We start from the raw sequence: 23,089 nt of genomic DNA on the forward strand, positions 1-23,089 counted from the left end.
CCTCTTTCAGATGGTCTTCCAGCTTGGTGAAACTTCTCTCAAGTGGTTGCACTATCTATTTACCTGTATTTCAGAGAATTATTTGCAAAGGTCCTGCCTGCTACTGCACTCTTTCCCCAAGGATCTAGGGCTTGATAAGGGTCAGGGTGGGCGAGTGAATTTTGGAAGGCAGGAGTTGGAGAAATGGAATTGGGGATGAGGGTTGGTAAGAGGGTTAGTGGGGAGGCCAAGGTCAGGTCATGTTGGGGTGGAGAGATGGGAGGGTTGGCCTGAGAAGGTAGGTTGGAGTTGGGAAGAGAGAGAGGTTGGATAGATGTTTGGGGGGGGGGGGGGGGGAGGTGAAAGGGGGAATGGCTTAGAATGGGTTGTAGGATGGGTGGTTGGGTCAGGGTGGTGTGTGGTAGAAAATGAGAGCTCCAATGTAAGGATGGGGTGTGGGAGGATCAGGGTGACATAAGGGGAGGGGTTCAGGTCAAGGTGGATGACACAATGGGGCATGGGCATGATGTGGGGGGCTGGGAGTCAGGGCATGATGCGGGGCAGGGAGGGGATTGGGGTCATGGCACGATGTGGGGCAGGAGGGGGTTGGGGGTCTAGGCGCGATGCAGGGCAGAGAGGGGGTTGGGGGGATAGGGCGCGATGCAGGGCAGAGAGGGGGTTGGGGGGCAGGGCACAATGCAGGGCAGAGAGGGGGTTGGGGTGACAGGGTGCAATGCGGGGCAGGGGGTTGGGGGGCAGGGGATTGGGGGGACAGGGCACAATGCGGGACAGGGTTACAGGGTGCGATGCAGAGCAGGGGGTTAGGGGGCCAGGGTGTGATGCGGGGGAGGGGGTTGGGGGCCAGGGTGCGATGCGGGCCAGGGGGTTGGGGGCCAGGGTGCGATGCGGGGCAGGGGGTTCAGGGTCAGGGTGCAATGCGGGGCAGGGGGTTGGGGGGACAGGGCACAATGCGGGACAGGGTTACAGGGTGCGATGCAGAGCAGGGGGTTGGGGGGCCAGGGTGCGATGCGGGGCAGGGGGTTCAGGGTCAGGGTGCGATGTGGGGCAGGGGGTTCAGGGTCAGGGTGCGATGCGGGGCAGGGGGTTCAGGGTCAGGGTGCGATGCGGGAGAGGGGGTTGGGGGTCAGGGTGCGATGCGGGGCAGGGGGTTCAGGGTCAGGGTGCGATGCGGGAGAGGGGGAGAGGGGATTGGGGGTCAGGGTGCGATGCGGGAGAGGGGGTTCAGGGTCAGGGTGCGATGCGGGGCAGGGGGTTCAGGGTCAGGGTGCGATGCGGGAGAGGGGGAGAGGGGATTGGGGGTCAGGGTGCGATGCGGGAGAGGGGGTTGGGGGTCAGGGTGCGATGCGGGGCAGGGGGTTCAGGGTCAGGGTGCGATGCGGCGGGGGGCGGGGTCTCAGATGCTCCAGCACTTGTCAATACGAGACGTCGGGCTGCAGTTTGATTCGACACTGCAGTAAGGAGAAGATAGTGATCTTTAAAAGTCAACGAGCTACAGATGTCCCGAACACAACTTACTTCCCGGTCTGGTTTATTTTTGCCTCCCTGGTTACTCGGTCAGTAAGAAGTCTCACAACACCAGGTTAACCCACAGCTTCCACCCGAGCTGCCGCTTTAACTCTCCGCAGCTCCAACACCGTCCTCTGCCAGCCAGTGCACCTGCGCAACACCTGACCCCGCCCATTCACAGCCAGCGCGCCTGCGTAGACCTCGCGCCGCCCACCCCCGGCCCTGCGCGAGAGGAGGCGGTTGGCTGGATGACGCCTTTTGAACGCGAAAGGGGCGGGGCGAGTCGGCGACACCCTCCCTCGCGCTCGGGTGGGGGGTGGAGCTGCGCGCAGGCGCCGCGTGTGGGGGGTGGGGACTGTTGCAGCTCGGGATAGCGGAAGAGCGCAGCGTTGGTCATCCGGCGAGGTTGCGTTGGTGATGGGAGGATCAGAATGGGACGTGACGGTGCTGTTGGGGCGGTGGAAGCGGCTGTTTAGCCTGTGAGTGGAACCGCCGCCAACTCTTAGCTCAGCCGCTGGCCTGGCGGCTCCTGATGACAGGCCGAACCCTGTGTGATCTCTGCCGGAGGTGGGTCTCTTGCGCTCAGCGGGGAGTCCTTTTTTTGTGGCCTTGCTGTTACCTGGCCCGGGAGACTGACTTTGTCCCAGGTGTCAGCTTGAGGGGCTGACCCACCTCACTGTGCTCTGCTTTCTTGTGTTATGACCGTGCTGAATACTTTAACTTGGTAGCTTCACATTTCATATTGGCAGATAACAAGCATGTAATTGATGCAACTCGCTGGTAGTTTGACAGATTGACGTGTAACAGGACAACAGGGAAACTCGTGCGTTTTGTCAGCATTCTCTTTGCCCCGTTAATGTCACATTACTTTAGTAATATCTTTAAATGCAAGATTATAATTCCTTGTTAATAGTCTGGCACATGAAGGGCTGTGTGAGAGAAGCTGAGATCTCGTCCCGTTCACTTTTCAGAGGTTTCCACCTGTTATCCATCCTTGAGGCTTTTTATTTATCCGCAAATATTTAAAATATCTGATGGGGAAATTTAAGGAAACGTTGGGGTTTTACCTGGTGTATCTGAGCAAAAATGTTTAGATCTATTTAAGAATAGCAGAAAGCCAAATATCAGAAAATGAAATTGCATTTCCTGTCAACACACTCTCACACCCTAGACGTGGAAAAGCAACAAGCTGCTTCTAATGTTCTTGTTAATGTCACTGGTTTGAGGGTAGTTTGTGCAAGTGAAAAGTGCACTCGACGACTAATACTATTTTTTACTGTGAGTGAAGGTATTGTATTAAGTTACCAATGGGCAAAATGTGGTTTCTTCGGTCAATGAATGCTTCAGTTATCCTGGTCCAACAGGTGTTTGTTGGCTGTGCATTTTGGGATTCTGTATGCAAAGGTACAGCGTTTGAGGCTGTTATACTGAAAGCTACGTATGTGGGGACGAATAGGGAAACATTGCTGCTGATTCGCACTGTTTGGGAAATTTGTCAAGGCTGAAAGAATGTTGCATTCTGGAGTGGGTAATGCTGAAGCAATGTGCTGATCTGTTATGTCACATTGCCACTTGACACACCATGTGCTGCCTGAGAAATAGAGTTTTGTTGCAGGTGAATTGGAATGTGAAGTATCTGAGGCAGGATCTCTGTGACTAGTGGTGTTCCGCAGGGCTCTGTATTGGGACCTCTGCTGTTTGTGATTTATATAAACGATCTGGAAGAAGGTGTAACTGGGGTGATCAGTAAGTTTGCGGACGACACAAAATTGGCAGGACTTGCAGATAGTGAGGAGCATTGTCAGAAGCTACAGAAGGATATAGATAGGCTGGAAATTTGGGCAAAGAAATGGCAGATGGAGTTCAATCCTGATAAATGCGAAGTGATGCATTTTGGTAGAAATAATGTAGGGAGGAGCTATACGATAAATGGCAGAACCATAAAGGGTGTAGATACGCAGAGGGATAGATCCTTGAAGGTGACGTCACAGGTGGAGAAGGTGGTGAAGAAGGCATATGGCATGATTGCCTTTATAGGACGGGGCATAAAATATAAAAGTTGGGGTCTGATGTTGCAGATGTATAGAACGTTGGTTCAGCCGCATTTGGAATACTGTGTCCAGTTCTGGTCGCCACACTACCAGAAGGACGTGGAGGCTTTGGAGAGAGTACAGAGGAGGTTTACCAGGATGTTGCCTGGTATGGAGGGGCTTAGTTATGAGGAGAGATTGGGTAAACTGGGGTTGTTCTCCTTGGAAAGACGGAGGATGAGGGGAGACTTAATAGAGGTGTATAAAATTATGAAAGGCATAGATAGGGTGAACGGTGGGAAGCTTTTCCCCAGGTCAGTGGTGACGTTCACGAGGGGTCATAGGTTCAAGGTGAAGCGGGGGAGGTTTAACACAGACATCAGAAGGACATATTTTACACAGAGGGTGGTGGGGGCCTGGAATGCGCTGCCAGGCAAGGTGGTGGAGGCGGACACACTGGGAACGTTTAAGACTTATCTAGATAGCCATATGAACGGAGTGGAAATGGAGGGATACAAAAGAATGGTCTAGTTTGGACCAGGGAGCAGCACGGGCTTGGAGGGCCGAAGGGCCTGTTCCTGTGCTGTATTTTTTTTGTTCTTTGTCTCAGACAACAGAACAAAGAACAATCTTGAGATGCATTACATTTGACTTGGTGAGGGTCATTGATTGGGGTGACACATGACTAAATAATCCAGCAAACAAAACAGAAGTAAAAGGAGAGGACCAGGGAATTGTGTAACTAATGTGGGGTTGACCTAATTTTAGTAAAAAATGATTTGATGGATACCTAGAAAGATTAAAACAGTTAAATTGGACTATCCGTAATATTCATACTTGACAAACTGCTGGGCAATGGAGTGAACTCCATGACTATGAATTTACTGCAGGAGTCCCTCAGGGTATTGTCCTAGGCCCAACTATCTTCAGCTGCCTCATGAATGGCCTTTCTGTCATTACTTGAGAAAGGATGTACTGGCACTGGAGGGGGTGCAGAGAAGATTCATTAGGTTGATTCTGGAGTTGAGAGAGATGGCTTATGAGGAGAGACTGAGTAGACTGGGGCTATACTCATTGGAATTCAGAAGAATGAGGGGAGATCTTATAGAAACATATAAGATTATGAGCGGAATAGATAAGATAGAAGCAGGGAAGTTATTTCTACTGGCGGGTGAAACTAGAACGAGGGGGCATAGCTTCAAAATAAAGGGAAGCAGATATAGGACTGAGTTTTGAGGAGGAACTTCTTCACACAAAGGGTTGTGAATCTGTGTAATTCCCTGCCCAGTGAAGCAGTTGAGGCTACCTCATTGAATGTTTTTAAGGCAAGGGTAGATAAATTTTTGAACAGTAAAGGAATTAAGGGTTATGGTGAGCGGGCGGGTAAGTGGAGCTGAGTCCATGAAAAGATCAGCCATGATCTTATTGAAGAGGGGCCAGATGGCCTACTCCTGCTCCTAGTTCTTATGTTCTTATAAGGTCAGAAGTGGGGATGTTCGCTGATGACTCTCAATGTTCAGCACGATTTGTGACTCCTCAGATACTGAAGCGGTCCATGTCCAAATGCAGCAAGGCCTGGACAATATTCAGGCACGGGCTGACAAGTGGCAAGCAACATTGATGCCACACAAGTGTCAGGCAATGACCATCTCCAATAAGAGAGAATTTGACCATCTCCCCATGACTTTCAATAGCTTCAGCATTCTCTACTATCAACATCCTGTGGGTTAGTGTTGACCAAAAACTGAACTGGAATAGCGATATAAATACTGTGTTTGTTGGAGCAGGTCATAGGCTGGAAATTCTGCAGTAAGTAACTCGCACCCTGCCTCTCCAATGCCTGCCTAACATTCACATGGCACAAATCAGGTGTTTGTGATGGAATACTCTCCACTTGCCGAATGCAGCCTCTACAACATGCATGAAGCTCAGCACCATCCAGGACAAAGTCCACAAACATTTACTCCTTCTATTACTAACGCAGAGTGGCAGCAATGTGTACACCTACAAGATGCACTGCAGGAACTCACCAAGGCTCCTTCTGCAGCATCTTCCAACTTCACAACAGCAACCATCTAGAAGGATATGGGCAGCAGACAATTGGGAACACCACCACCTGGAAGTTCCCCTCCAAGGAACATAGAACTTTACAGCGCAGTACAGGCCCTTTGGCCCTCGATGTTGCGCCGACCTGTGAAACCAATCTAAAGCCCATCTAACCTACACTATTCCAATATCATCCATATGTTTATCCAATGACCATTTAAATGCCCTTAATGTTGGCGAGTCCACTACTGTTGCAGGCACACCCTTACTACTCTCTGAGTAAAGAACCTACCTCTGACATTCATCCAATATCTATCACCCCTCAATTTAAAGCTATGTCCCCTCGTGCTAGCCATCACCATCTGAGGAAAAAGGCTCTCACTGTCCACCCTATCTAATCCTTTGATCATCTTATATGCCTCTATTAAGTCACCTCTTAACTACCTTCTCTCTAACGAAAACAGCCTCAAGTCCCTCAGCCTTTCCTCACAAAACCTTCCCACCATACCAGGCAACATCCTGGTAAATCTCCTCTGCACCCTTTCCAATGCTTCCACATCCTTCCTATAATGTGGTGACCAGAACTGTACGCAATACTCCAAGTGCGGCCGCACCAGAGTTTTGTACAGCTGCAACATGACCTCATGGCTCCGAAACGCAATCCCTCTACCAATAAAAGCTAACACTCCATACGCCTTTTTATCAACCCTATCAACCTGGGTGCTAACTTTCAGGGATCTATGCACATGGACACCCAGATCTCTCGGCTCATCCACACTACCAAGTATCTTATCATTAGCCCAGTACTCTGTACTCCTGTTACTCCTTCCAAGGTGAATCACCTCACACTTTTCCGCATTAAACTCCATTTGCCACCTCTCAGCCCAGCTCTGCAGCTTATCTATGTCCTTCTGTAACCTGCAACATCCTTCCGCACTGTCCACAACTCCTCCAGCTTTAGTGTCATCCGCAAATTTACTAACCCATCCTTCTACGCCCTCATCCAGGTAATTTATAAAAATGACAAACAGCAGTGGCCCCAACAGATCCTTGCGGTATACCACTAGTAACTGAACTCCAGGATGAACATTTCCCATCCACCACCACCCTCTTCTTACAGCTAGCCAATTTCTGACCCAAACCGCTAAATCACCCTCAATCCCATGCCTCCATATCTTCTGCAATAGCTTACCGTGGGGAACCTTATCAAACGCTTTACTGAAATCCATATACATCACATCAATTGCTTTACCCTTATCCACCTCTTTGGTCACCTTCTCAAAGAACTCAATAAGGTTTGTGAGACACGACCTACCCTTCACAAAACCGTGTTGATTATCCCTAATCAAATTATTCCTTTCTAGATGCTTATAAATCCTATCTCTTATCCTTTCCAAACCTTTGCCCACAACAGAAGTAAGGCTCGCTGGTCTATAATTACCAGGGTTGTCTCTATTCCCCTTCTTGAACAAGGGGACAACATTTGCTATCCTCCAGTCTACAGGCACTATTCCTGTAGACAATGACGACATAAAGATCAAAGCCAAAGGCTCTGCAATCTCCTCCCTACCCTCCCAGAGAATCCTAGGATAAATCCCATCTGGCCCTGGGGACTTATCTATTTTCACACTTTCCAGAATTGCTAACATCACCTCCTTATGAACCTCAATCCCGTCTAGTCTAATAGCTTGTATCTCAGTATTCTCCTCGACAACATTGTCTTTTCCCTGTGTGAATACTGATGAAAAATATTGATTTGGCGCCTCTCCTATCTCTTCGGACTCCACGTACAACTTCCCACTACTGTCCTTGACTGGCCCTAATCTTACCCTAGTCATACTTTTATTCCTGACATACCTATATTCTATCGTGACTTGGAAATATGTTGCTAATCCTTCACTGTTGCTGGGTCAAGATCCTGGAACTCCCTATTGGTGTTCCGACACCACATGGACTGCAGTGGTTCAGGAAAGCAGCTCACCACAAACTTCTCAAGGGCAATTAGGGATGGGCAATAAATGCTGGCCAAGTGATGCCCAGATCCCATGAATGAATAATAAAGGAAAAGCTTTCAGTTACTCTGTGATACCTTTAACCAGTTGCTCTGCTTCTTCTTGAAGCCCAGATGGTCAATACTAACAGACTATTTGACTGGGAGGGCATTGGATCATTGCCTCAACTCACCTGATGTCCTTACAGGTACACAAGCACTGTAAGGGTCATTGGACAGTTACTAAGAACAGTACTTCTGGCTTTTAGCTCTTCAACCAAGTGGCCTTAATCACTCTGTATTCCTATTGACCAGCAGAAGAGCCTTTGCTTCCCAGCGATCATGTGGTATTCCTGAAATTTTAACTACCTTGGCTGAGATCAGCTCTTACAGCACAGACTTAACATCTGAACTCTGACGCAGGGTCATCCAGATTCAAAGCGTTGGCTCTGTTCTCTCTCTACAGGTGCTGTCAGACCGGCTGAGATTTTCTAGCGGTTTCTGTTTTTGTTTCCGATTTAAAGTTTATTTAGTGTCACAAGTAGGCTGACATTAACACTGCAATTAAGTTACTGTGAAAATCCCCTAGTCGCCACACTCCGGCGCCTGGTCAGATACACTGAGGGAGAATGGCGAATTAGCATGGCCAATGCACCTAACCTGCACATCTTTCGGACTGTGGGAGGAAACCGGAACATCCGGAGGAAACCCGTGCAGACTCTGCTTAGATAGTGACCTAAGCCGGGAATCAAACCTGGGTCTCTGGCGCTGTGAGGCAGCAGTGCTAACCACTGCCACCATGCCACCCACCACCACCCACTGTGCCGCCCAGGTTCCAGCATCTGCAGTAATTTGCTTTTATGGTCTGTGTGGCTTAGTTATATAGTAACTTTAATACTGAGCCATCAAGGAACTGAATGGAATAATAATGTTAAATATTGAGTTGTAACAGTCGATATGGCATTCTGTCTTACCGCAATGCACCCAGGAATTCTTCAGGAAACAGTGTTTTTGTGGAAATGTTCAGCAGCTCCTTAAAGTCTATAGTGTGTACAACTCTACTTTCTCAGAAGACTAAGGAAATTTGGCATGTCAGCTATGACTCTCACCAACTTTTACAGATGCACCATACAAAGCATTCTTTCTGGTCGTATCACAGCTTGGTATGGCTCCTGCTCTGCCCAAGACCGCAAGGAACTACAAAAGGTTGTGAATGTAGCCCAATCCATCACTCAAACCAGTCTCCCATCCATTGACTCTGTCTACACTTCCCACTGCCTCGGTAAAGCAGCCAGCATAATTAAAGACCTCACACATCCCGGACATTCTCTCTTCCACCTTCTTCCTTTGGGAAAAAGATACAAAAGATGAGGTCACGTACCAACCGACTCAAGAACAGCTTCTTCCCTGCTGCTGTCAGACTTTTGAATGGACTTCCCTTGTATTAAGTTGATCTTTCTCTGCACCCTAGCTATGACCGTAACACTACATTCTGCACCCTCTCCTTTCCTTCTCGATGAACGGTATGTTTTGCCTGTATAGTGTGCAAGAAACAATACTTTTCACTGTATGTTAATACATGTGACAATAATAAATCATATCAAATCAAAGTTTTGATCTCCTTACCGAAGGAAGTATATACTTACCTGGGACTGGCTGAAACAAAGATTTAGTGGATTGATTCAGAGATGAGGGGGCCAACCCATGAGGAGAGGTTGTGTAGAATAGGCCAATATCCTCTGGAAAAGTGAACTCGTTTGAACTCATCAGAAACTTCTGAGAGGGTTTGACTGGATAGATGCATTGGCCAGGGAGCCAGCAGCTCAGGCTCATAATCTCAGGATAAGGTGTTGGCCTTCTCGTATTTCTTTGAGGAGTAATTTCTTTGCTCAGTGGGTTGTGAATCTTTGGAAATCTCCACTGCAGACCACTGCATGCTCAGCTGTTGAGACCATGTCCGAAAATCCATTAATATCTAAAGGATCTAATATGGGTGCAGGTGATAAAGGGGCACATTTATGGAAGAGGATGGCCTACTACTGCTCATATTTCTCATGCTTGTTATTTACCAGTTAGATTTATGCCACTTTTTAAATGCAAAGCATAACTGGTGCTTTCTGAAAGTTCTGACTGTTGCAACAGTTTAATGATGTGGAATCAATGTTTGGTAACTGTATTGAATCAGCTCAAATATGTTTTGGAACCAGAGAAGTGAGCATTGTCTGGGATGGATTTTAAAAATTGAATTTTGGAGGTGAGAACACTTTCTAACAGTTGCACACACAGTTCCCTAATAAATTATATATACATAGATATGATATAATTTTTAAACGAAAAAGTTGTTTCATGTTAAACGGCTGAACATTTGCAGACTTGTTTCACTAACACCATTTAACCCATGCTTGGCATTAATTATTTAGATCACAGCTGCCCACAGAAAACATCTGAGCAATGGCAGGTTAGCAAATAAACAGGGAACCAAGTTCTTGACCTTAGTTTATTCATGAGCTGTTCAGAAATGAAAATGGATTTGTTTCAGGTTTATTTTAAATTTATGCAGCGATAGACAATGTTGGATCTCACTTTGCTCTTTTTATGTTGTCCACAGCAATAGAGCGTTTCCAGGATGTTGGAGTCCTATGTGACTCCAATCTTGATGAGCTATGTAAATCGTTACATCAAGAATCTGAAGCCATCTGATCTTCAGCTGTCACTATGGGGAGGTGATGTGGTCCTCAGCAAACTGGAATTGAAGCTTGATGTGCTGGAGCAGGTACAGACTTGATTTGGATTCTGCTTGAATGAGCATCGATGATGAATGAAGTTAATGGATACCCAACTTGCGTAATAAATTTTGGACTGTACACATTAGAATGGCTTTTTGAAAATGGCTGGTCATTGATGCTTGCAATCTGTAGTTTTTAGATTTATGGTTCCTTGTATACACTTGGAAATCTCTACCATGAGAATGTAAAGCCTACTTAACATTCCAGTTTAGAGTTCGTTGATCTTGGGTGACCTCCCAATTTACTTTGCATTACTGGGTACAAACCGAATTGCAATTCAGGTTACTTATACACAGCAAATTGAGGAAATGGATTTTCCATTTTCGGTTTTTGATGGCTAGATTTAAGGTCTTGAGGTATCCCTTCCCTTTAATTGATTTTGGAACGATGCCTGCCATTATTCTGAGGAAGAATTGTGAAATTGTGCATTACTCCCCTTCGTTGATATTTTAAAGTTACGAGCACAGTATCTACACCTGTGCAAGGAAGACATTTTAAACTCTGAAATTCTACCATGAATAAGTTAGCAAATTGGGTCTGTATAGTTCAACCTCTTTGCGGGGCTAGTGGTCTTTAGCTGGTATGTCGGCTTCAAGAGTTGTTAACTAGTTACTCATAATCCAGTTTAAAGATCATTCCTGATCATTGCATTACCCCTCGATATATTTGATATAACTTGAAGTATTCCTGTTGTAGCCTGACTTACAATGCCTGGATCTTGCGGTCAGCACAGCTCTCTTTTCAGAGTTTTCATGGACTGGGAAATTCTCAGTGATGGTAACATTTTACTTTGAATTGTTTAGTTTTTCTCCCATGGGCTAAAAATATTAAATATAGTTCAAGTTAAATCCACAAAACTATTTGAACCACTAGTTAGTTCCTGTTATTGCCAATTTGAAGTTGATAGCCTTCAAAACATAATTGAGTGATTCAATGAGTTTCTGCTGGTTGAATGAAATCTTTGCTTCCTTCCCGTTTAGTCCATTCAGTGCTTAATTGGTGACTGAACAGATCCTCAACTCAATTCAGCCATTCACCATGTTTTACTATCCTGAGATATGATGCTCTTTAAAGTTGTGATTAATGGATGCTTATTCGAACTGAACTTTTAATTATATAGTTGTCTGGTATGGTAAAGGAAGGCTATGAATGTAGAGTGAAATTAATTTTTGAAAGAGTTTGAAATAAGTGCATGTTTATAAGATCGTAAGTAATCAGAGCAGGGGTAGGCCATTCAGCCCGTCGGACCTACTCTGCCACTCGACAAGATCGAGACTGATCTGATGGTGGCCTTAACTCCACATCCCTGCCTGTTCTACATAACCTTTAACTCCCTTGTCAATCAAAACTCTGAAGGTTAATGGACCACAGAGAGAAGAAATGTCTCCTCATCTTCATACTAAATTGAAAACCCCTTATTTTGAAATTGTGCCCCCGTGAGAGGAAACATTCTCTCAGCATCTATCCTATCAAATCTCTTAGGATCTTCTATGCTTCAAGAAACCTCTCATTCTTCTAAACTCCAATTCGTATGGCTGCAACCTGCTGAACCTTTCCACATAAAACAACACCTTCATTCCAGGAATCACCCAAGTGAACCTTCTCTTACCTGCTGCACACTGTGTTCTAGGTGTGGCCTCATCAATGTCTTCTACAATTGTAGCAAGATTTCTCACTTTTAGATTTCATCCTCCTTACAATAAAGGCCAACATTCCATTCACCTTTAATTGTTTGCTGAACCAATATTCAAACTTTTTCTGATTCATTGACAAGGTCACCCAGATCCCTCTGTTTTGCAGGCTCTCCCCATTTAAATGATATTCTACTTTTTTAATCTTCCTGCCAAAATGAACAACTTTACGTTGTCCCACGTCATACTCCACCTGCCAAATATTTGCTCACTGACTCACTCACTCCCTCTGCAGACTATTTGTCTTTTCCGCACAACCTATGCTTTTTGTATTACAAACCACTTTGGCTACAGTACAATCTGTTCCTTCATTTAAATAATCAATTTAGATCTTAAATAGTCGAAGCCCCAGTCCTGATCCCTCTGGCACTCCATTAGTTATGAATTGCCAACCTGAGCATGGTCCATTTATCCCAACGCTGTTTCCTGTTTGTTAGCCAATCCTCTATCATGCTCATGTATCACTCCCAACACCATGAGCTTTTGTGCATTACCCTTTACCTAGTCAAATGCATTTTGGAAATCTACATACACCACATCTACTTGTTCCCCTTTATCCATCCTACTTGTTAAAACCTCAAGGAACTCTAATAAGTAATAACAATGAATTTAGAATAAATTTGAAAAACATGTGATTTTATCAATTGTTTATTTAGGCCAAATTGATGCTCATGAATTTATTTGATTTAGCATGATTTTATCCAAACAGCTTGCAAATTACACTTGGAAGTAGTGAATGACTTTCCTTGAAATTAAGCTTTCTAGAATGCTATGGAAGTAAAGTTTGGAGCAATCATACCAATCTCATTTCTTTAATATTTCCTGTTTCAATATGCTTTAAGAGTTTTAACAACACCAGGTTAAAGTCCATCAGGTTGATTTGGTAGCAAATGCCATTAGCTTTCGGAGCGCTGCTCCTTCGTCAGATGGAATGGATATCCATTCCATCTGACGAAGGAGCAGTGCTCCGAAAGCTAATGGCACTTGCTACCAAATAAACCTGTTGGACTTTAACCTGGCATTGTTAAAACTCTTAGTGTGTTTACCCCAGTCCAACGCCGGCATCTCCACATCATCAATACGCTTTGTCATGCAGCAAGCAATGGCTCGTGATTTTTAAAAAATGCCTTTATATTGTGCCTTTCACAACGTCAGGATGTCCCAAAGTATCCCTGCCAAATGCTGGTAATTAGTTTTGAAGTGTAGCCATGGTTGTAATTTAGGAAATGCAGCAGCCAATTTACACTCAGCAAGCTCCTACAAGCAACAATGTGATGATAATCAGATGATCTGTTTTACGACATTGATTGAAGATTAACTATTGACCGCGACAACAGGATACCCTCCTGCTTTTCCTGAACTATTGCCATGGGTTCTTATACGTCTACCTTAGAAAATAGATGGGCCTGAGTTTAACATCTCATCTGACAGTGCAGCACCCTTTAGTAGTAAACATAGGAATAGGAGCATTCGGCCCTTTGAGCTTTCTTCGTCATTCAACATGATCGTGGCTGATCCTCTATCTCAACACCATACTCCTGCATTCTCCCCATACCCCTTGAGCCTTTAGCATCCAGAAAACCTATCTACTTCCTTCTGAAGTACATCAATGACCTGACCTCTTCAATGTTCTGTGGTAGAGAATTCCACAGGTTCCCCCCCTCTGACTGAAGAAATTTCTCCTCATCTTAGTCCTAAATGGCGCATCCAATCTGTCCAGCCCTGTCAGAATGTTATAGTTTCAGTGAGATCCCCCTCTCATTCTTCTAAATGCCAGTGAATACTGGCCCAGTCGACACATTTCTCTTCATAAAATAATCCTGCCATCCCAGGAATCAGTCTGATGAACCTTCACTGCATTCCCTCTCTAGCAACTATATATTTTCTTAGATAACAAGACTAAAATTACGCACAATATTCCAGGCTTGGTCTCACTCACCCTGGAAGCTGCAATAAGACCAAAGGTAGGGGAGTCTAAAACTAGAGGGCATAGGTTTAAGGTGAGAGGGGAGAGATACAAAAGTGTCCAGAGGGGCAATTTTTTCACACACAGGGTGGTGAGTGTCTGGAACAAGCTGCCAGAGGTAGTAGTAGAGGCGGGTACAATTTTATCTTTTAAAAAGCATTTAGATAGTTACATGGGTACGATGGGTATAGAGGGATATGGGCCAAATGCGGGCAATTGGGATTAGCTTAGGGGTTTTAAAAAAGAAATAAGGGCGGCATGGACAAGTTGGGCCGAAGGGCCTGTTTCCATGCTGTAAACCTCTATGACATCTAAGACATCCTGGTTTCTGTACTTAAGTCCTTTTCAATTAAGGCTAACATATCATATGCCTTCTTGATGGCTTGCTGTAACTGCATGATTGCTTTCAGTAAATTCTGTACTGGGACACCCAGGTCCTTTGTCAACATTCCCCAATCTAACACTATACTCAGCCACTCTGTTCCTCTGCCCAAAATGGATAACCCAGCCAGTTGGCTTAGTGGGCGGCACGGTAGCACAGTGGTTAGCACTGCTGCTTCACAGCGATTCTGGCTTGGGTCACTGTCTGTGTGGAGTTTGCATGTTCTCCCCGTGTCTGCGTGGCTTTCCTCCGGGTGCTCCGGTTTCCTCCCCCATTCTGATAGACGTGCTGGTTAGGTGCATTGACCCGAACAGGCGCCGGAGGGGAATTCACAGTAACTTCATTGCAGTGTTAATGTAAGCCTTACTTGTGACAAATAAACTTTTAGATGGTTAGTATATGGTGCTAATAGCATCAAGGTTGTGGGTTCACTCCCTGTACTGGCCAACAAAACTGGTATATCCTAAAACATGATGTGAAGATGCCGGCGTTGGACTGGGGTAAGCACAGTAAGAAGTCTCACAACACCAGGTTAAAGTCCAACAGGTTTATTTGGCAGCACTAGCTTTCGGAGCCCCAAGCCCCTTCTTCAGGTGAGTGCTATCCTAAAAGTGAGTATCCTAAAACAATCATGGCTCCTGTTGCTGTAACTCTCACTGTGCAGGACCACTCCGACTAAGGAGTCTCCGTGCTGTAGCATTACAGATTCTGTTGTTCTTCAGGATACTGTGTGTAAAAGGCATTGAAGTGCCCAATCAGCTATGATCGTATTGAATGATGGGCTGAAATCATTCCTGTTCCTATGTTCCCAACTTCACATTTGTCCACATTATGCTGCATCTGCCATGTATTTGCCCACTCACTCAACTTTTCTAAATCATTTGATTTATTACTGTAACATGTATTGGTATACAGTGAAAAATATTGTTTCTTGCACGCTGTACAGGCAAAGCATACCGTACATAGAGATGGAAAGGAGTGAAGAATGTAGTGTTACAGTCATGGCTAGGGTGTAGAGAAAGATCAACTTAATGCGAGGTAGGTCCATTCAGAAGTCTGATGGCAGCAGGGAAGAAGCTTTTCTTGAGTCAGTTGGTACATGTCCTCGGACTTTTGATCTTTTTCCTGACGGAAGAAGGCGAAAGAGTGTGTGTCCGGAGTGCTTGGGGTCCTTAATTATGCTGACTGCTTTTCCAAGGCAGCGGGAAGTATAGATCGTGTCAATGGGTGGGAAACTGGTTTGAGTGATGGACTATGCTCCATTCATGGCCCTTTGTAGTTCCTTGCGGTCTTGGACAGAGCAGGAGCCGTATCAAGCTGTGATACAACCAGAAAGAATGCTTTCTATAGTGCATCTGTAAAAGTTGGTGAGAGTTGCAGCGGACATACCAAATTTCCTTAGTCTTCTGAGAAAGTAGAGGTGTTAGTGGGCTTTCTTAACTATAGCGTCGGCATAGAGGGACCAGGGCAGGTTGTTCGTGATCTGGACACCTAAAAACGTGAAGCTCTTGTCCATTTCTACTTCATAACCATTGATGTAGATAGGGGGATGTGCTCCACTATGCTTCCTGAAGTCGATGACTATCTCCTTTGTTTTGTTGACATTGAGGGAGATTATTTTCGTTGCACCAGTTCACCAGATTCTCTATCTCTTTCCTGTACTCCGTCTTGTCATTGTTTGACCCACTAAGCAAACTTGAAAATTGAGTTGGAGGGAAATTTGGCCACACAGTCAGAGATGCATAAGGAGTATAGTAAGGGGCTGAGGACACCCTTGTGGCACATCGGTGTTGAGGATGATTGTGGAGGCGGTGGTGCTGCCTATCCTTACTGACTGTGGTCTGTGGGTTCGGAAGTTCAGGATCCAATCGCAGAGGGAGGAGCCGCGCCCCAGGCCACTGAGTTTGGAGATGAGTTTCGTAGGAATGATGGTGTTGAAGGCTGAGCTGTAGTCGATTAATAGGAAACCAAAAGAGAAAACTTTGGAAAATCTCAGCAGGTCTGGCAGCATCTGTAAGGAGAGAAAAGAGCTGACGTTTCGAGTCCAGATGACCCTTTGTCAAAGCTTTGACGAAAGATCATCAGGACTCAATGTCAGCTCTTTTCTCTCCTTGCAGATGCTGCCAGACGTGCTGAGATTTTCCAGCATTTTCTCTTTTGGTTTCAGATTCCAGCATCTGCAGTAATTTGCTTTTGTTTTGTCGATTAATAGGAGTCTGATATAGGTGCCTTTGTTATCTAGGTGTTCCAGGATTGGGTGCAGGGCCAGGGCGATGGTGTCTGTTGCAGACCTGTTGCGGTGGTAGGCAAACTGTAGTGGATCCAGGCAATCTGGGAAGTCGGAATTGATTCGTACCATGACTAACCTTTCAAAGCACTTCATGATGATGGATGTCAGAGCCACCATCTTGAAGCCTCTTAACTTCCTCCTCATCACTCGCATTCCCACCAAGTTTTATGTCATTAGCAACTTTGAAATATTACTTCTGGTTCCCTCATCCAAATCATTGATGCATATTGTAAATAGCTGGGGCCTAAGCACTGATCCTAACACTGGGGCCTAAGCACCCCACTAGTCACTGCCTGCCACTTTGAAAAGGATCAATTTATTCCTTTTCTCTGTTTCCTGTCTGCAAACCAGTTCTCAATCCACGCCAATTTACTACCTCCAATCTCACATGCTTTAACTTTGAACACTCACCTCTTAAGTGAGACTTTATCAAAAGCTTCCTGAAAATCCAAATACATTACATTCACTGCTTCACCCTTGTCTATTCTACTCGTTACATGTTCAAAAAAACTCCAGTATGTGTGGCAGCCTGGATTTCTGTGCTTAATCCCTGGAGCAAGACTTGAATTCACAATCTTCTCTCTCAGGCAAGTGTGCTACCAACTGAGGGTCACAGTGAATCCATTGAAGGACAATGGGGTTGAAATTTTTCTTAGGCAGTGACACAAACCAAGCAGTGTCATAACAGTCGCCTGTTACACTCTGAGCTTGATATTTAATTCTATTGCTTTCATTGGAACAGAATGTCAGATGCAGTGTGTAACAGCCGGCTGATTCATTACCACTCATTTTATGCCACTGCTCTAATGTATTTCTGTTTATAGTGTGACATTTTTTACTTCACAGTTCATTTATTTTTAGAAAAGTAGAGTATTTGTATATCGAACAAACTATTTCTTAGTAGGCTTAAATCCAATCTTGTTGCTTTTTCAGGAGCTGAAGTTACCATTCACTTTCTTGAGTGGACACATTCATGAATTAAGGATTCATGTGCCATGGACAAAGTTAGGCTCCGAACCTGTTGTTATCACCATAAATACTATGGAATGTATCCTGAAGCTGAAAGATGACACACAAGTGAGTTAGAATTGGTTAATAGTTTGTAGTAATACTTGCACTTTAACAAAATATGTAAAGATTCTTGTAACCACGGAGCTCTTTTAGAAAGAATTATGTTTTAAAATAGCTGTCAATTTTAAGTCTTAATTTATATGAGGTCAGGAACTGCGCCTACAATGAATTTTACTGATAGATTGGCTTATGAATATAATAAAATAACTGGGGATGATAGGTTTAATAAAACTCAATGTCAGTAATGTTTGGTTTCTAACTGATGTTGTATGGTCTGATGGTACGTGATGTCAATTGAGATTTGGTGAAAATAATATAGATTAACGTAGCAGAAGAAAAATATTTTGTTCGAAATGGGATTGAAAATATGTAGGTAAATAAATTCAGTAAGTTCAATTATTAATATACTACTGGAGCCAATAAGGTTCATATAATAAAAGAACTTGTGGCTTGGACTGATGTTCTGGAATTTTCCTTAATTCTCTTTGTCAGGAAGAAATTTAACGTGACTTTCGCACCAGAGATTACATAAATCTGATAAGGGATGCTTCGAATGACTATGACTCTGGTGATTAGTGAGACGACTTCCCATTTTTCAGATATCATAATTTGGGAACTGAAAGGAATATGTACAGGGACCAGAAGACAGAGGAGAGCAGAATTCTATAATTGAAATGCAAGTTGCTGGGACCACTGATTTTTTGTTGTTGCTATATATAAATGACCTGGACCTTGGAATATGGAGTAAAATTTCAAAATTTACCAATGATACCAAAATTAGAGCAGGCTAGCAGACAGCTAGTAGATGGAAGTGTAGATGCAAGTGGCAGATGGAATTTAATACAAAGACGTGTGAGGTGATGTATTTTGGCAGAAAGGATGAAGAAAAGCAAAATAGATTTGATGAACAACTCTAAAGAAGGGGATGCATGTGCATCAGTCTTGAAGGTGACAGGACATATTGGGAGAGTGGTCAGCAAAGCATATGTATTCTTGGGCGATGTAAATAGTGACATTGGGCCTGATTTTTACTGGCACGGCCACCCGAGGCCAACGGGGGACGCTGTTCTGCGAGTCTTGCCCGCCCCAATTTCGGGGCGGCCATGCCGGTAAAATCAGGGCCATTGAGTGCAAAAACAAGGAAGTTATGCTGAACCTTTATAAAGATCTGGTTAGATCCCACCTAGTGTATTGCATCAAGTCTGGTCACTGCACTTGAGGAAATATGCTAAAATTGAAGTTTATTTATTAGTGTCACAAATAGGCTTACATTCACACTGCAATGAAGTTACTGTGAAAATCCCCTAGTCACCACACTCCGGCGCCTGTTCGGGGACACTGAGCGAGAACTTAGCATCGCCAATACACCTAAGCTGCACATCTTTGGACTGTGGGAGGAAAGCGGAGCACCCGGAGGAAACCCACGCAGACACGGGGAGAACGTGCAAACTCCACAGTGACCCAAGCCGGGATCCGAACCCAGGGCCTGGCGCTGTGAGGCTAATCACTGTGCTAACCATGATATGGAGTTGCTGGCGTTGGACTGGGGTAGGCACAGTAAGTAGTCTCACCTGATGAAGGGGCAACGTTCCGAAAGCTCGTGCTACCAAATAAACCTGTTGGACTTTAACCTGGTGTTGTGAGACGACTTACTGTGCTAACCACTGTGCCACCGTGCTGCTCATGTGAAAGACCATGAGAAGTTGCAGAGGGCATTTACCAGAGGTTTTGAGTTACAAGGCTAGGTTGGCAAAGTTGTTCCCCTTGGAGCTAAGGAGAGTGAGGGGAGATTTGATGGCGATGTATAAGTTATGTTAGGTATAGACAAGGAAAAGCTCTTCCCATTGAAAAAAGGATGTGGTCCTAAAAGCAGAATATACTGAGCAAGGAAGCAAATTGAAAAGTAGGACCTCAAAGGTAGTTATCTCAGGAATACTACCAGTGCCACATGCTAGTCAGTGTAGGAACAGCAGGATATATAGGATGGATACATGGCTGAAAAGATGGTGTGAGGGGGAGGCTTTCAGATTCCTGGGACTGGTTCTGGGGGAGGTGGCACCTGTACAGGGTTGGACAGTTATTCTGAGGCAGGACTGTATACTTCTAGGCAGAAGTATAATCATTGTTGTACTATTGGAAACTCAGAAACCCTATTTGCACATTGGAAGATCCCACAAACAACAATGAGATAACGACCAGATAATCCTTTTGAGCGATGTTGGTTGAGGGTAAATATTGACCAGATCACCCGGACGATGGTCTATGGCATCTTGAATTAATTTGAATGTCGGGATTCGGCACACATTAGGAAGAGAGATTCCCTTTTATGTGGGACATTAGCACCATTCTGAGGAAGATGGGAATGATTCCTTAAGAATGGAATGTTTGAAAAGAAAGTAAGCTAATAACCCGGCAAAATGAAGGGTTAGTTAAACTAAGAAGAAAGGGAAATGGGAAAGTAAAATGATCAGGTTGAGAAAATCGTAGCAGGCAAGTTTAACATGTAAATTAAAAAAAAAATTCAACAAAACAGATAGAAATGCAGGAAGGCTGAATGGCAAGAGCGAATTAAATGGCCAGTTATAAGTAGAGAAAAGATTATGTGGAATTAGAAGTAATAATTAGCGTTAAATACATGATGCGTGTGTGAGAAAAAGCTGGTGGAATGAGAAGCAATTATGTCACGGACAGGCAATGATTTAACAGCACGAACATAAACGTGTTTGCAAACTGGACAAGAGTGTAAAGTTTATATTAAGTTACAAAGGGGAAAGTAGGTAAGGAGGGATCCTGTGCAACAGGGAGCAATAACGTGCACAAAAATTCAATCTAAGATCAAAAAACAGATTGCTACCTTCGTGATTTTGTATGGCAGACCATGTAATTTGAACAGCAACGGAAGAAACCAATCTGTATACAGAACGGGGAGGTAAATAGGCATACTGTAATAAAATGATTGTTAGCGCAGATTTTAATTATGCACTCATTCATTGGGATGGGCAGACTAAACAGGGAAAAGTAATAAAATTCCAAATTCTAACTCATTCAAAGAAGCTGTCGAATGAAAAGAAAGATGTTGTACATTTTTGAGTGCCTTTCCTAACTACAGGATGCATCATTTTATAACCAATGACGTGCTATTTGAACTCTAATCACTTTTGTAATGAGGGGAAGAGATTCATCAATTTTTGTGCATTTCTGTGATGAATAAATACTGGTGATGACACTGGAGATAACTAAGTTAGTTGCTCCTTTTCCAAGTAGTGCAATGGGGTCTTTTGCGTGCACCTGAGAGGGACTATGGGGCCTCATATTAACACTGGATCCAAAAGACATTACAACACCCTGACAATGCAAAACTCCCTCAGTACTGCACTGGAGTATCTCCTTAATGTTGTGCTCAATTGCTGGCGTGGGACCTGAACTAAGAACCTTGCGAAGCAGCAGAAATAGTGCGGCTAACCGAGTCCTAACTGACACACCCCTGGGTTTGGACACCAGATAATCAACCTGAAGACTCATTTGCTTATTATTTTTCAGCAGTTTATTATCTTTATCCTGTTGAATCTGTTGTAACCTTAAACTACATTGCATTTTGTAAATTGAAAAACAACATGTGGCTTGGTTGAGCAGTTCTCCATTTTGTGATATGGCATATTATAGTAGCATATGTAGCTGGTCTGTTCCCATGTTATTTTTACATATCAGCTCTAAACCGCACTATACCAAGTTGAGGACACCTTTAAATGATGGATTAAAAACAAATTACTGTGGATACAGGAATCTGAAACCAAAACAGAAAATGCTGAAAAATCTCAGCAAGTCTGACAGCAACTGTGGAGAGAGAATAGAGCTAATGTTTTGAGTCTGGGTGACACTTTGTCAGAGCTCAGCTCAAGGGTCGTCCAGACTCGCAACTTTAGCTCTATTCTCTCTCCACCGATACTGACATATACCTGCTGAGATTTTCCAGCATTTTCTGTTTAAAAAATAGAGATGGGTATTAATGGATCCAGTTGTAAGCAATGAAGTAGCAGAGGTAGTTAAGTTAGGTTTAGGTGCTCATGCATGTCAGATAGTGACCAACACTTTCCAAAAAAAAATGTGAGTTTAAGCGAAGGAATTTCATAGCCAAAGGCCTGGGCAGATAATCAACCTGACTAATCAACCTGGCTAATAGGCATGACTGCCGTTGGTGTAGTGATTGGTATTAGCGATGTGCAAGGGACCACAATTGGAGGAGCAGAGAGGTGTGGGCAGCTTCTTGAGCTGATCGATGTGGGTAGTGATGATGCCAAGGATTCTGTCCAAGACTCCTCCTCTTCAGTTCATGTATCAATGACTTGGAGATAGTACTAGAGGAAGTCACATCCATATTTGCGAATTACACTAAAAATGGTTTAGGAAATAATTCTCAATAGTTGCAAGGGGACATCAATAAGTTGATGGCAAAAATGTGGCAGATAAAATTAAGTTTCAGCAAGTGAGGTAATAGATTTCAGTTAACTGGAGTTTCCACTGGAAATAGGAAGTCAAATTCATCAACCAGCAAGTTGATGAAGCCTCATGACAAATGGCTTAATGGCAAGAGTTATGTGACATTTCATCTCAGAAATAATGGTGAATTTATAGGAAAATTTAATAATATCATGGGCGGACTACCAGGTTTTGTTTTATGCTCCATGCTGTGGCTGCAAGGCTGTTGAATGTTCAGTTGAAGTTAGGGATTGAAGCAGAGATCATGTCAACGTGAAGGAATGGGTCAGAAAGGGATATTGGAGTGGGGCAGGACAATGCAATTAGGTCTGCTGTGTGGGGAATAACTGTCAACATGGAATGGTTGAACCAAATGGCCTGTTGCCATGTTTTAATTTCTGTATCATTCTGTGCAGCTCTTTGTAGGTTCATGCAGTAGACATGATTACAGTGTAAACTGGTTGCTAGTATTTCAGCCCAAAGCTGCATTCCACTGCAGTGTTTTTTATCCTAGCCGCAGCTAGTTACAGTAAAAATTAAAGCAAAACGGTAATGCACTTAGATATTTCAAAAGTGTCGAGCAGTTTATTGAAAAGAAATGTTCGCCAAACAAATTTCATTCCTAGTTCTTGATAATATTGACCATTTTGATCATAGAAATCTTGTAAACTTTCCTTTACCCTGTTTTATTTTCAATCCCCTTTTTAACTTTCCTCTTAATGCTTTTTTCATAACGCTGCATATGGTCGCATGTCGTTCAACTTGCATCAGGCAGGTGGCCGTTGTTCCTGAACTTGAACAGGAATTTCTTTTTGTTTGATTATGGCATACAGATGGAAAGTAAACACACACAAA

General features: G+C 44.0%; 1 protein-coding gene across 11 annotated transcripts in view; it reads left to right on the plus strand.

Moving 5' to 3' along the window:
* The first annotated feature begins 1,863 nt into the window (after positions 1–1,863).
* Positions 1,864–23,089, plus strand: part of vps13b (vacuolar protein sorting 13 homolog B) — a 993,302-nt gene continuing 972,076 nt past the window's right edge. For all 11 annotated transcript variants that reach the window (XM_078215655.1, XM_078215652.1, XM_078215654.1 and 8 more), the window contains exons 1-3: positions 1,864–2,073; positions 10,181–10,345; positions 17,621–17,764. In XM_078215655.1, the coding sequence (XP_078071781.1) occupies positions 10,199–10,345; positions 17,621–17,764 (291 nt within the window). In that variant the 5' untranslated portion in view covers positions 1,864–2,073; positions 10,181–10,198. The remainder of the gene's footprint in view (positions 2,074–10,180; positions 10,346–17,620; positions 17,765–23,089) is intronic.

The sequence above is a fragment of the Mustelus asterias genome, chromosome 7 (assembly GCF_964213995.1).
Source record: "Mustelus asterias chromosome 7, sMusAst1.hap1.1, whole genome shotgun sequence".
NCBI lineage: Eukaryota > Metazoa > Chordata > Chondrichthyes > Carcharhiniformes > Triakidae > Mustelus > Mustelus asterias.